The sequence below is a fragment of the Salmo salar genome, chromosome 14 (assembly GCF_965601325.2).
Source record: "Salmo salar chromosome 14, fSalSal1, whole genome shotgun sequence".
In the NCBI taxonomy this organism is placed as follows: Eukaryota; Metazoa; Chordata; class Actinopteri; order Salmoniformes; family Salmonidae; genus Salmo; species Salmo salar.
The window spans coordinates 99,236,098-99,251,435 of record NC_138304.1 but is presented as its reverse complement, the minus strand read 5'-3'; the positions used below and the strand labels follow the sequence as shown (position 1 = coordinate 99,251,435).

The window sequence follows — 15,338 nt, the reverse complement described above, 5'->3', positions numbered from 1 at the left end:
AACCATGGTTTTTCCGGGCACTGTGCACAGCCTGAAAGAAAATCCCCAGTCCGTTTCTTATTCATAAACGAGAAAACGTCACGAATGAACAGAAAAAAATGGGACAGAACCCCAAAATAAGACCCTGCTTCATAAAAGTTTAATAGTTAATCTTATTTGAGAAGGAAAGTAGAATATTTTCCATGCCAGGCCAAGCTAAATAACAACCCATCCATCCATGCTTTATACATGAATATGGAAACTGCAGTAATATCACTGCTGCTAAGGGCTATTACCTAGAACTGATCAGATTGTGGTAGGTCTACCCCTAAAGTAATAATTATGCAGTTGATCATTTTGCCGCTTGTTGGTAAAGGATATTAAACCATACCCTCTTTTAAAAAGGAATCTATTGAAGTTGGAAATCTTACTGCAGCCTGGATGAGGATAATCATAATAGTTGTATTTCACTATATTTTCTGAATGTAAAAGGACCTGAACATGAAGATATAAAATATTGATGACGGATCCAGATTTGGGTGTGCCTCTCAGATTTTATATGGCACTTCAGCGACATCTGCTGGTCAGGATGAAGATTACATTGCTATCACACACACACACACACACCACACAGACAGTGAGAATCAGAGTAAGCGCTACTCAGAACATTTATTTGAACAAATTCCACTGTAGAGCCAGTCAGAGCACGTTTACTAATCAGTTACTTTGATTTATTTATGTTATATTTATTCATTTTCAACATAAAGCTCCTGTTAGATCAGCTGTGAAAGAGAGGCGTTAGTATCACTGCCACACAGTGAGGTCAGCAGGGTTGGGATCAATTCCATTTCAAAGACTGAATTAATAAAGAACTGACCCCCCCAACCCTAGAGGTCAGTCAGCTTATTGACCTGGAACCAGACGCATCCGAGTCAAACACCCATATTATATACTACACGCTTCTGTCTGTCTGAGACTAAACACGGACAGGCCTTGTCCCAAACCCTGGACTGGCCCCTAGCCCTGACCCCCTTCCCTTAGCCCCGGAACATCTGAAAACACATGGTAGGTAATCTCGGACACCCAGAGTGAAAAATCCTGTGCAATTGCGTTAGATGCTTAATTAAGTTCTGGGGGCAGACGTGTTAGAGAATATACTAGAACTAGGAGATCCAGGTTACAGGAGAGGTGTATGGGCCAAATGTCCCCTTACTCTTCCGAAATTCGAAAAGACGCCTGCGAAATCGTGATTTGTCCAAATTACCAGTGATGAAAGATCTGCGCACCAGAACAAATTTCATCGCTAGTCGGCGCAACCCACAGTCTGCTGACAGATGCTACAATACCAGTTCTGTTATGCACATCTGTCCACAAGAGATTACATGGTAGGTAACAGTAACATAGGGGTCTATAGCTTGACCTCAATCTCCATCTGGTAGACTGTGTGAAGTTATCTGGTAGACTGTGTGAAGTTATCTGGTAGACTGTGTGAAGTTATCTGCCAGACTGTGTGAAGTTATCTGGTAGACTGTGTGAAGTTATCTGGTAGACTGTGTGAAGTTATCTGGTAGACTGTGTGAAGTATCTGCCATGTTGCTTGAATCCACTGCTCCAGATTTTATTTTATTTTTTAAAATCTAAAGACACATGATCATCGCTTAGGCTCAAACCTCTCCGTTTCATTTGATTGAGGGTGAGTCAGGAGATGCTTAGTGGTCAAGGGGCTAGTGGTCAGTTTGGAACCAGGCCTGTGTGTTCCACAGCCACACAGAAGGCCCAGAGTACACGTTCCAGTGATGTCATTGGATGCTATTTTCTGACAGAGACGGTCCATTTCTGTCCAACAGTAACAGTTTGTTTTCATTATTTTCAAAAGGAGAGATGCACACAGATCTGCTCTCCCTCTGGATAGATAAGCATGGACAATAACAATAAGCACTGAAAAAGAGGGAAAATAATCATTTGTTACTGGTCAACTCCAATCCGAGGGCGAGTTGCCTCATTGTAAACTCTCTTACAAACAAAAACACAGTCTCAAACAGGCAGGTTCTCAGGTGCACAACAAAAACGTCAAAATGTTCAGCTTTGTACTTTGTTCTGGTTTTCTGTTTGCCTCTGGATGGGCGGGGTTTAGTGGTGTCCCCTACATCGCCGTGAGTCAGGGCTATCCCAGCATCCTCTCTGCTCGCACCCAGAATCACTACACTTCCCAGAATCCCCTTTTCAGATCCACAGAGCTGTGCGTGTCGATTGGTTGCAGCAGGTTGACTCGCAGCATGGTGACACAGAGGTGGCATGTGATTGGTTAAGATGAAGTTCCACCCAGAGTGATGCGTTGTCCAGGGGGTGTGGTTAGAAGGGCAAGACTGGAAACCTTGCAGATAGAAACGTAGCATATGGAGCTGACACGATTACCAACGCTCCTCATCACGTCTCTTCTACACAACATACTTCTATGTGCACGTTCTGTACCATTCCACCATCCTGAATAACACTGTCCAACATTTTGTGGGTTTTAGTCCTCTGCCTCTTTAGGATCATCCCCCCTCATCCACTAGTCCAAGTATTAGAGAGGAGGGGTCTGGGAGGTGAAGGTAGTTTGAGAGGAGGGGTCTGGAAGGTGAAGGTAGTTTGAGAGGAGGGGTCTGGAGGTGAAGGTGTTTGAGAGGAGGGGTCTGGAAGGTGAAGGTAGTTTGAGAGGAGGGGTCTGGAAGGTGAAGGTAGTTTGAGAGGAGGGGTCTGGAAGGTGAAGGTAGTTTGAGAGGAGGGGTCTGGAGAGGTGAAGGTAGTTTGAGAGGAGGGGTCTGGAGAGGTGAAGGTAGTTTGAGAGGAGGGGTCTGGAGAGGTGAAGGTAGTTTGAGAGGAGGGGTCTGGAAGGTGAAGGTAGTTTGAGAGGAGGGGTCTGGAAGGTGAAGGTAGTTTGAGAGGAGGGGTCTGGAAGGTGAAGGTAGTTTGAGAGGAGGGGTCTGGAAGGTGAAGGTAGTTTGAGAGGAGGGGTCTGGAAGGTGAAGGTAGTTTGAGAGGAGGGGTCTGGAAGGTGAAGGTAGTTTGAGAGGAGGGGTCTGGAAGGTGAAGGTAGTTTGAGAGGAGGGGTCTGGAAGGTGAAGGTAGTTTGAGAGGAGGGGTCTGGAAGGTGAAGGTAGTTTGAGAGGAGGGGTCTGGAAGGTGAAGGTAGTTTGAGAGGAGGGGTCTGGGAGGTGAAGGTAGTTTGAGAGGAGGGGTCTGGAAGGTGAAGGTAGTTTGAGAGGAGGGGTCTGGAAGGTGAAGGTAGTTTGAGAGGAGGGGTCTGGAAGGTGAAGGTAGTTTGAGAGGAGGGGTCTGGAAGGTGAAGGTAGTTTGAGAGGAGGGGTCTGGAAGGTGAAGGTAGTTTGAGAGGAGGGGTCTGGAAGGTGAAGGTAGTTTGAGAGGAGGGGTCTGGAAGGTGAAGGTAGTTTGAGAGGAGGGGTCTGGAAGGTGAAGGTAGTTTGAGAGGAGGGGTCTGGGAGGTGAAGGTAGTTTGAGAGGAGGGGTCTGGAAGGTGAAGGTAGTTTGAGAGGAGGGGTCTGGAAGGTGAAGGTAGTTTGAGAGGAGGGGTCTGGAAGGTGAAGGTAGTTTGAGAGGAGGGGTCTGGAAGGTGAAGGTAGTTTGAGAGGAGGGGTCTGGAAGGTGAAGGTAGTTTGAGAGGAGGGGTCTGGAAGGTGAAGGTAGTTTGAGAGGAGGGGTCTGGAAGGTGAAGGTAGTTTGAGAGGAGGGGTCTGGAAGGTGAAGGTAGTTTGAGAGGAGGGGTCTGGGAGGTGAGTGATGGCCGACTCAGAGTTCTGTCAGAGAGAGAAGACCCCACCCCTCCTCCCCTGAGTAGGAACCTCAGAGTCCAATTGATCATTTATCAGTAGTGATCAATCAGTCTGTATTGATCAGAGATCAGTAGTGATGGGGGTCCATGTCCAGGGTATTGATCAGAGACCAGTAGTGATGGGGGGTCCATGTCCAGGGTATTGATCAGAGATCAGTAGTGATGGGGGGGTCCATGTCCAGGGTATTGATCAGAGATCAGTAGTCATGGGGGGGTCCATGTCCAGGGTATTGATCAGAGATCAGTAGTGATGGGGGGGGTCCATGTCCAGGGTATTGATCAGAGATCAGTAGTGATGGGGGGGGGTCCATGTCCAGGGTATTGATCAGAGATCAGTAGTGATGGGGGGGTCCATGTCCAGGGTATTGATCAGAGATCAGTAGTGATGGGGGGGGGGGGGGGTGTCAGACCGTAGAAAAACATTTAAACATAAAATGTAACAATTTTGTTTAATCATTGGAAAAAGTTTGGGAAGAACCATTTTCAAAAATCTCCCGTTTAGTGCCTAGTGAACACGACCTTGCGGTTATTGGTTCAGGGTGTGGTGTAGTCGTGGTGGGGTTCAGGGTGTGGTGTAGTCGTGGTGGGGTTCAGGGTGCGGTGTAGTCGTGGTGGGGTTCAGGGTGCGGTGTAGTCGTGGTGGGGTTCAGGGTGTGGTGTAGTCGTGGTGGGGTTCAGGGTGCGGTGTAGTCGTGGTGGGGTTCAGGGTGCGGTGTAGTCGTGGTGGGGTTCAGGGTGTGGTGTAGTCGTGGTGGGGTTCAGGGTGCGGTGTAGTGGTGGTGGGGTTCAGGGTGTGGTGTAGTCGTGGTGGGGTTCAGGGTGCGGTGTAGTCGTGGTGGGGTTCAGGGTGTGGTGTAGTCGTGGTGGGGTTCAGGGTGTGGTGTAGTCGCGGTGGGGTTCAGGGTGTGGTGTAGTCGCGGTGGGGTTCAGGGTGTGGTGTAGTCGTGGTGGGGTTCAGGGTGCTGTGTAGTCGTGGTGGGGTTCAGGGTGCGGTGTAGTCGTGGTGGGGTTCAGGGTGCGGTGTAGTCGTGGTGGGGTTCAGGGTGTGGTGTAGTCGTGGTGGGGTTCAGGGTGCTGTGTAGTCGTGGTGGGGTTCAGGGTGCGGTGTAGTCGTGGTGGGGTTCAGGGTGCGGTGTAGTCGCGGTGGGGTTCAGGGTGCGGTGTAGTCGTGGTGGGGTTCAGGGTCAGTCTCATCACGTGGCGGTGAGTTATTGTTGTTGGGTGGGGGGGGTCACAGCATTAGGCCCTGTAGACAGAGCTGCCCCCCCCGGGCCCTCCACTGTCAGAGGATGACGCAGCAGCGACACAGCCTATGGCCCCCGCCGTGCACCGAGGGAGGGGGCGTCACCGGGGCAAAGTAGGCGTGGACCTTTATCTCTGGGAGATGGGCCTATAGGGAGAGGTAGGAGTCATTTCAAATGTAGCATGCACACCCAACGATATTTCCCACTGTTGTATTTTATCCCATGTATTTCATATGACAACCGGCAACGCTGCAATAAACTCTATAGGAGTATAATACAACAGTGTGGGGGTCATTCTATTCTTTCCATAGGAGCAACATCCAGCTTCAGGAAACTACAATTCCCACCAGGCCATGCAGGACATTTTGACATTACAGCTATAGTGATGCAGCTTGGGAGATGTAGTGATGGTGATGACTGACCCGTATGCGTTTGATGCCGGCCCTGGTGACCTGCTGGCAGTCGTAGAGTTCTATCCTCTCCAGACGGTGGCAGTTCTTCAGGTGCTCCAGAGTCCCGTCTGTGATCAGAGGGCAGTTATCCAACTCCACCACCGTGAGGCGCTCCTGTCCACACACACTGCTGCTCAGCGCCCTGATACCGTCGTCAGTTATCAGCTCACAGTGGGAGAGAGACTGGTGGAGAGAGGATAGATGGTAGACACTATATTACACACTGTAATGTACACCCACACCCACACCAATACGTACCAGTGCTTGCAGGCGAGGGCAGTGAATAGCGAGCTGGACTAGAGTGTTGTCAGTCACCTGTGAGAGGAGACAGACTCAATCAAACCCAGATACAGTACATAGAATCAGACAGGCTCAATCAAACCCAGATACAGTACATAGAATCAGACAGGCTCAATCAAACCCAGATAGGGTACATAGAATCAGACAGGCTCAATCAAACCCAGATAGGGTACATAGAATCAGACAGGCTCAATCAAACCCAGATAGGGTACATAGAATCAGACAGGCTCAATCAAACCCAGATACAGTACATAGAATCAGACAGGCTCAATCAAACCCAGATACAGTACATAGAATCAGACAGGCTCAATTAAACCCAGATAGGGTACATAGAATCAGACAGGCTCAATCAAACCCAGATAGGGTACATAGAATCAGACAGGCTCAATCAAACCCAGATAGGGTACATAGTATCAGACAGACTCAATCAAACACAGATAGGGTACATAGAATCAGACAGGCTCAATCAAACCCAGATACAGTACATAGAATTAGACAGGCTCAATCAAACCCAGATAGGGTACATAGATTCAGACAGGCTCAATCAAACCCAGATACAGTACATAGAATCAGACAGACTCAATCAAATGCTGATGGCCTCAATCTACAGCTGCATTAAACAAGAACCCCATGAAATCTTACCAAAACACATTCTTCTAAATCCATTTTTTCCATCTCATGACAATGCTGTTGAAACAAAATCACATCAGTTCAACATTAGGTTTTGATTAGTGACTTTAAATGTGAAAAGATTTGAAGACAAAAAGAAACACAAGTGAAGACAGAGCGCTGAAGCAAGTAAAGAAGCACTTACCCTGGCCAGTACAGTAAACCCAGCGTCTGTAACATGGGAACATCGTGCTGCTTCCAAGATCCTGATACAAACACATTGGTTATGTGGACGGTATGGCGTGTGGTATCAGTGGGGCCTCATCGTGTGGTATCAGTGGGGCCTCATCGTGTGGTATCAGTGGGGCCTCATCGTGTGGTATCAGTGGGGCCTCATCGTGTGGTATCAGTGGGGCCTCATCGTGTGGTATCAGTGGGGCCTCATCGTGTGGTATCAGTGGGGCCTCATCGTGTGGTATCAGTGGGGCCTCATCGTGTGGTATCAGTGGGGACTCATCGTGTGGTATCAGTGGGGCCTCATCGTGTGGTATCAGTGGGGCCTCATCGTGTGGTATCAGTGGGGCCTCATCGTGTGGTATCAGTGGGGCCTCATCGTGTGGTAGCAGTGGGGCCTCATCGTGTGGTATCAGTGGGGCCTCATCGTGTGGTATCAGTGGGGCCTCATCGTGTGGTAGCAGTGGGGCCTCATCGTGTGGTATCAGTGGGGCCTCATCGTGTGGTATCAGTGGGGCCTCATCGTGTGGTAGCAGTGGGGCCTCATCGTGTTAATAAGAAAGGGGGACATTTCTTACTTGAGTCGGGGGCAGCTGAGCCCCAGAGCGGTGAGAGAGGCGTCTGTAATGTTACTGCAGCCAGAGATACACAGGACCTGCAGCTTGTGGCACCCCCGACACAGACTGACCAAGCCATCATCAGTTATCTGCTGTAAACACACACACACACGTCACCGGCTTATAAATAACACACATTACACACACTTTCTGTCTTTCAATCCCTACTCCTACACACACACACACACACACACACACACACACACACACACACACACACACACACACACACACACACACACACCACACACACACACACACACACACACAGTCTTACTGAGCAGGTCTGCATGTTGATAGTGGTTAGTTCAGGACAGTGTTTCTGGAGGGGTTTCAGTGCTCCATCCTCCAACTGTAGAGAACAACACAGAGAAACCAATCACCACCGACAATCAATACAATCATGTTTATTTCTGTGTGTGTGTGTGTGTGTGTGTGTGTGTGTGTGTGTGTGTGTGTGTGTGTGTGTGTGTGTGTGTGTGTGTGTGTGTGTGTGTGTACCTGTGTGCAGCCACGTAGGAACAGGGCTTGTAGGTTGTTACAGCCCCTGGTCAGAGCCTCGATGCCATCTCTGGTGATTTGGTCACACCACGACAGGTTCAACATCTCCAACATACTACAGCCGTCACTAAGCAGACACACATGTTTCTTACTAAGTATTACACTGTATGTTACATTACTGTTTCCATTGGAATGTACCCCGGTAATGGTACAGTAACCACGGGGATCTGTTGTACCTGGTAATGGTACGGTAACCACGGAGATCTGTTGTACCCGGTAATGATACGGTAATGATACGGTAACCAGGGTGATCTGTTGTACCCGGTAATGATACGGTAACCAGGGGGATCTGTTGCACCCGGTAATGATATGGTAATGATACGGTTACCAGGGGGATCTGTTGTACCCGGTAATGATACGGTAACCAGGGGGATCTGTTGTACCCGGTAATGATACGGTAACCAGGGGATCTGTTGTACCCGGTAATGATACGGTAACCAGGGTGATCTGTTGTACCCGGTAATGATACGGTAACCAGGGGATCTGTTGTACCCGGTAATGATACGGTAACCAGGGGATCTGTTGTACCCGGTAATGATACGGTAACCAGGGTGATCTGTTGTACCCGGTAATGATACGGTAATGATACGGTAACCAGGGGATCTGTTGTACCCGGTAATGATACGGTAACCAGGGGATCTGTTGTACCCGGTAATGATACGGTAACCAGGGTGATCTGTTGTACCCGGTAATGATACGGTAACCAGGGTGATCTGTTGTACCCGGTAATGATACGGTAACCAGGGGATCTGTTGTACCCGGTAATGATACGGTAACCAGGGTGATCTGTTGTACCCGGTAATGATACGGTAACCAGGGGATCTGTTGTACCCGGTAATGATACGGTAACCAGGGTGATCTGTTGTACCCGGTAATGATACGGTAACCAGGGGATCTGTTGTACCCGGTAATGATACGGTAACCACGGAGATCTGTTGTACCCGGTAATGATACGGTAACCAGGGGGATCTGCTGTACCCGGTAATGATACGGTAACCACGGAGATCTGTTGTACCCGGTAATGATACGGTAACCAGGGGGATCTGTTGTACCCGGTAATGATACGGTAACCAGGGGGATCTGTTGTACCCGGTAATGATACGGTAACCAGGGGATCTGTTGTACCCGGTAATGATACGGTAACCAGGGGGATCTGCTGTACCCGGTAATGATACGGTAACCAGGGGATCTGTTGTACCCGGTAATGATACGGTAAGCACAGGGGTAATAAATTGTGTTTGTTGTAATGAATCCTAAAGAAACAAACAGTAATAAATGACATATGTAACTACCATTCTACCCTTCTAGCAAATACCTTGTAATTTCTGGACCGTAAAATAAAACTGCAACCCTTGAGCCTTGGCCAGAAGTAAGTGCACTACATAGGGAATAGAGTACTGTTTGGCACACTCACCTGAGAGCTTTGAGGGAGTGGTTGGTAACAGACACGCAGGAGGTGAGGTCCAGCTGTTTGAGTTTGCAGCAGAACTTGGAGAGGCTGAGACAGGTGCTGTCTGTGATCTTAGTGCAGCCGTTCAGGTTCAACACCTCAATGTTTCGGCAGTTCTGGGAAAATGTCCTGACAGGTGACAAGAGTCATCATTAGGTATACAAATACCAAAGTCATGGAGAAGTAACTGAATCACGAGGGATGTGCATCTTTCGCTTTCAAGAGGATTGGATACATATCTAGATACATGGAGTCCGATATGATACAGGAACCATACGTTTTAGTTTGAAGCAATTCAGTGCGATTCGGTTTGAATGGGGGAACGAATCGATTCGTTTTTGTTTGAAACAATTCAGTGCGATTCGGTTTGAATGGGGGAACGAATCGATTCGTTTTTGTTTGAAACAATTCAGTGCGATTCGGTTTGAATGGGGGAACGAATCGATTCGTTTTTGTTTGAAACAATTCAGTGCGATTCGGTTTGAATGGGGGAACGAATCGATGCTATACTATATACTAACATTTCTTTTGCATAAACATACATTATCTATTCTAAATTCAAACCTGCTGCTGATGGAGCTCATGAACTGGGCCTCCTGAACTGGATCTGTCTGAGCTGGGCCTGTCTGAGCTGGACCTGTCTGAGCTGGATCTGTCTGAACTGGGCCTCCTGAACTGGATCTGTCTGAGCTGGGCCTGTCTGAGCTGGATCTGTCTGAGCTGGATCTGTCTGAACTGGGCCTCCTGAACTGGATCTGTCTGAGCTGGACCTGTCTGAGCTGGGCCTGTCTGAGCTGGGCCTGTCTGAGCTGGGCCTGTCTGAGCTGGGCCTGTCTGAGCTGGGCCTGTCTGAACTGGACCTGTCTGAGCTGGATCTGTCTAAACTGGGCCTCCTGAGCTGGGCCTGTCTGAGCTGGGCCTGTCTGAGCTGGGCCTGTCTGAGCTGGGCCTGTCTGAGCTGGGCCTGTCTGAGCTGGGCCTCCTGAACTGGATCTGTCTGAGCTGGACCTGTCTGAGCTGGACCTGTCTGAGCTGGACCTGTCTGAGCTGGGCCTGTCTGAGCTGGGCCTGTCTGAACTGGACCTGTCTGAGCTGGACCTGTCTGAGCTGGACCTGTCTGAGCTGGACCTGTCTGAGCTGGACCTGTCTGAACTGGGCCTCCTGAACTGGATCTGTCTGAGCTGGGCCTGTCTGAGCTGGACCTGTCTGAGCTGGACCTGTCTGAACTGGGTCTGTCTGAGCTGACGTGTGTGTGTGTGTGTGTGTGTGTGTAAATGATGTACAGTGCTTTCAGAAAGTATTCACACCCCTTGACTTATTATGCGTTGTTGTGTTACAGACTGAATTTAAAATAGATTAAAATAGAGATTTTGTGTCACTGGTCTACACACAATACCCCCCAAATTAATAAAACAAATTAAAAGCTGAAATGTCTTGAGTCAAAAATAGTGCTAACCGATTAACCAATGTCGGTTCAATAAATTAGAATTCCATTTTGTTCCGTTTTTTTCCTGTGAGCTCAATGCACAGTTTCTCTAGAGGTAAAATCAGATCCAGCCTGAACTGTGAGATGTAGTAGGGAGTTGTAGTTTTCAACAGGCCAATATTATACATAGTTTAGCGCATAAAACTTGGTAATTAACTACAATGACCATAATCCATTGCGCATCTACTTGTCCGTTCTGTGTTTCTCTTTCTGAGGTGATATAGAGAGCAGCTAGCTGTTGCTTCGCGAGGCATCTGAAAATACATACTACCATCATTGGACTTTTATTCATTGTTTTATTCTGTGTTAAATGTGACAAAGAAATGAACTATGTCCTGAACACAAAATGTTATGTTTGGGGCAAATCAAACACGACACATCACAGAGTACCACTCTTCATATTTTCAAGCATGGTGGTGGCTGCATCATGTTATGGGTATGCTTGTCATCAGCAACCACTAGGGAGTTTTTTTAGGATAAAAATAAACGGAATAGAGTTAAGCACAGGAAAACCTGGTTCAGTCTGCTTTCCAACAGACACTGGGAGACAAATTCACCTGAACCTAAAACACAAGGCCAAATATACACTGGAGTTGCTTACCAAGATGACATTGAATGTTCCTGAGTGGCCTAGTTAGAGTTTTGACTTAAATCTATGGCAAGACTTAAATGGCTGTCTAGCAATGATCAACAACCAACTTGACCGAGCTTGAAGAATTTTAAAAAGAATGTCCAAATATTGTATAATCCAGGTGTGCAAAGCTCTTAGAGATTTACCCAGAAAGACTCACAGCTGTGATCGCTGCCAAAGGTGATTCTAACATGTATTGACTCAGGTGTGTGAATACTTATGTAAATTAGATATTTTTATATTTAATTTTCAATAAATTTGCAAAAAATGTCTTAATTTTGTCATCATGTGTAGAAGGGTGATTTTTTTTGTCAGGCTGTAACACAACAACATGTGGAATAAGTCAAGGGGTCTGAATACTTTCTGAAGGTACTGTGTGTCTATGGTGTATGTATGTATGTATGTATGTATGTATGTATGTATGTATGTATGTATGTATGTATGTATGTATGTATGTATGTATGTGTATGTGATGTATGTATGATGTGTGTGTGTGGATGTATGTATGTATGTATGTATATGTGTGTGTGTATGTATGTATGTATGTATGTGTGTGTGTATGTATGTACAGTTGAAGTCAGAAGTTTACATACACTTAGGTTGGAGTCATTAAAACTCGTTTTTCAACCACTCCGCAATTAACAAACTATAGTTTTGGCAAGTCTGTTAGGACATCTACTTTGTACATGACACAAGTAATTTTTCCAACAATTGTTTACAGACAGAATATTTCACTTATAATTCATTTAAACATTTGAAATCGGGGACCGCTGCCCATCAGTGAATCATTACATCCCTATGAGCCCATCGGTGAATCATTACATCCCTATGAGCCCATCGGTGAATCATTACATCCCTATGAGCCCATCGGTGAATCATTACATCCCTATGAGCCCATCGGTGAATCATTACATCCCTATGAGCCCATCGGTGAATCATTACATCCCTATGAGCCCATCGGTGAATCATTTCATCCCTATGAGCCCATCGGTGAATCATTTCATCCCTATGAGCCCATCGGTGAATCATTTCATCCCTATGAGCCCATCGGTGAATCATTACATCCCTATGAGCCCATCGGTGAATCATTACATCCCTATGAGCCCATCGGTGAATCATTACATCCCTATGAGCCCATCGGTGAATCATTTCATCCCTATGAGCCCATCGGTGAATCATTTCATCCCTATGAGCCCATCGGTGAATCATTTCATCCCTATGAGCCCATCGGTGAATCATTTCATCCCTATGAAATCACAGTGAATCGGTTATACTAAGAGTGAAAGAGGCCCTATGGAGAAGGACTCACTTCATGGATGCATCTCCCACACTGAGACATCCCCTCAAACTCAGCTGCCTCAGGAAGCCTCCACATCGCTTAGAGATGTTCTCCACTACTCTACCCTGGACAGAGAGAGAGAGATCATTTTTAACCAGTCTTTAATGGTACAATTCAACTTACAAAAAACATGACAAGAGAGATCAAGAGAAAAACAGAGAGAGAGTGTGCTAGAGCGAGCCTGGTGTGACCTACGAATGTGTATATATGTAGGATCAACTCCCCTCACCCTGACCTCTCACCTCTATGTCTGTCTGGAAGTTGAACAGATCAATCTTCTGCCAGTTACTACCATCCAAGGCCAGGACATTCCACGCCTGAGAAGAGAGAAAGAAAGACAGAGAGAGAGAGAGTGATGGAAAGAGGGAGAGGAAGAGAGAGTGATGGGTGTGGTCAGTCATACACCTGTTTAGGAGGCTGAAAAGATTTGGCATGGACCCTCAGATCCTCAAAAAGTTCTACAGCTGCACCATTGAGAGCATCTTGACTGGCTGCATCACCACTTGGTATGGCAACTGCTTGGCATCCGACCGCAAGGCGCTACAGAGGATGGTGCGGATGGCCCAGTACATTACTGGAGCCGAGCTCCCTGCCATCCAGGACCTCTATACCAGACGGTGTCAGAGGAAGGCCTTAAAAATAGTCAAAGACTCCAGCCACCCAAGTTACAGACTGTTCTATCTGCTACTGCACAGCAAGCGGTACCAATGCACCAAGTGTGGAACCAACAGGACCCTGAACAGCTTCTACCCCCAAGCCATAATATTACTAACTAGTTCACCCCCAAGCTATAATATTACTAACTAGTTCACCCCCAAGCCATAATATTACTAACTAGTTCACCCCCAAGCTATAATATTACTAACTAGTTCACCCCCAAGCCATAATATTACTAACTAGTTCACCCCCAAGCCATAATATTACTAACTAGTTCACCCCCAAGCCATAATATTACTAACTAGTTCACCCCCAAGCCATAATATTACTAACTAGTTCACCCCCAAGCTATAATATTACTAACTAGTTCACCCCCAAGCCATAAGACTACTAACTAGTTCACCCCCAAGCCATAATATTACTAACTAGTTCACCCCCAAGCCATAATATTACTAACTAGTTCACCCCCAAGCCATAATATTACTAACTAGTTCACCCCCAAGCCATAATATTACTAACTAGTTCACCCTCAAGCCATAATATTACTAACTAGTTCACCCCCAAGCCATAATATTACTAACTAGTTCACCCCCAAGCCATAATATTACTAACTAGTTCACCCCCAAGCCATAATATTACTAACTAGTTCACCCCCAAGCCATAATATTACTAACTAGTTCACCCCCAAGCCATAATATTACTAACTAGTTCACCCCCAAGCCATAATATTACTAACTAGTTCACCCCCAAGCCATAATATTACTAACTAGTTCACCCCCAAGCCATAATATTACTAACTAGTTCACCCTCAAGCCATAATATTACTAACTAGTTCACCCCCAAGCCATAATATTACTAACTAGTTCACCCCCAAGCCATAATATTACTAACTAGTTCACCCCCAAGCCATAATATTACTAACTAGTTCACCCCCAAGCCATAATATTACTAACTAGTTCACCCCCAAGCCATAATATTACTAACTAGTTCACCCCCAAGCTATAATATTACTAACTAGTTCACCCCCAAGCCATAATATTACTAACTAGTTCACCCCCAAGCCATAATATTACTAACTAGTTCACCCCCAAGCTATAATATTACTAACTAGTTCACCCCCAAGCCATAATATTACTAACTAGTTCACCCCCAAGCCATAATATTACTAACTAGTTCACCCCCAAGCCATAATATTACTAACTAGTTCACCCCCAAGCCATAATATTACTAACTAGTTCACCCCCAAGCCATAATATTACTAACTAGTTCACCCCCAAGCCATAATATTACTAACTAGTTCACCCCCAAGCCATAATATTACTAACTAGTTCACCCCCAAGCCATAATATTACTAACTAGTTCACCCTCAAGCCATAATATTACTAACTAGTTCACCCCCAAGCCATAATATTACTAATTAGTTCACCCCCAAGCCATAATATTACTAACTAGTTCACCCTCAAGCCATAATATTACTAACTAGTTCACCAAATAGCTATATGTACTATATGTATTGAACTATTTTGACTCATCACATATACTGCTGCTACTGTCTATTATCTATCCTTTACCCCTACCTACAGTATACTGCTGTTACTGTCTATTATCTATCCTTTACCCCTACCTACAGTATACTGCTGTTACTGTCTATTATCTATCCTTTACCCCTACCTACAGTATACTGCTGTTACTGTCTATTATCTAGTCACTTTACCCCTACCTACAGTATACTGCTGTTACTGTCTATTATCTAGTCACTTTACCCCTACCTACAGTATACTGCTGTTACTGTCTATTATCTAGTCACTTTACCCCTACCTACAGTATACTGCTGTTACTGTCTATCATCTATCCTTTACCCCTACCTACAGTATACTGCTGTTACTGTCTATTATCTATCCTTTACCCCTACCTACAGTATACTGCTGTTACTGTCTATTATCTATC

The 15,338-nt window shown here is 46.2% G+C and overlaps 1 protein-coding gene across 2 annotated transcripts in view; it reads right to left on the bottom strand.

The window, feature by feature from the left end:
* Positions 1-3,777: 3,777 nt before the first annotated feature.
* Positions 3,778-15,338, bottom strand: part of LOC106570633 (F-box/LRR-repeat protein 2) — a 44,271-nt gene continuing 32,710 nt past the window's right edge. The window contains exons 4-14 of one of the 2 annotated variants that reach the window (XM_045694963.2): positions 12,977-13,051; positions 12,705-12,799; positions 9,243-9,407; positions 7,769-7,895; positions 7,545-7,619; positions 7,229-7,356; positions 6,622-6,682; positions 6,450-6,494; positions 5,766-5,822; positions 5,478-5,690; positions 3,778-5,201 (exon numbers count right to left, since the gene is read on the bottom strand). In XM_045694963.2, coding sequence (XP_045550919.1) covers positions 5,094-5,201; positions 5,478-5,690; positions 5,766-5,822; positions 6,450-6,494; positions 6,622-6,682; positions 7,229-7,356; positions 7,545-7,619; positions 7,769-7,895; positions 9,243-9,407; positions 12,705-12,799; positions 12,977-13,051 — 1,149 coding nt within the window. In that variant the 3' untranslated portion in view covers positions 3,778-5,093. Of the gene's footprint in view, positions 5,202-5,477; positions 5,691-5,765; positions 5,823-6,449; positions 6,495-6,621; positions 6,683-7,228; positions 7,360-7,544; positions 7,620-7,768; positions 7,896-9,242; positions 9,408-12,704; positions 12,800-12,976; positions 13,052-15,338 lie in introns of both variants that reach the window. The other variant, XM_045694962.2, reaches the window with a different exon arrangement.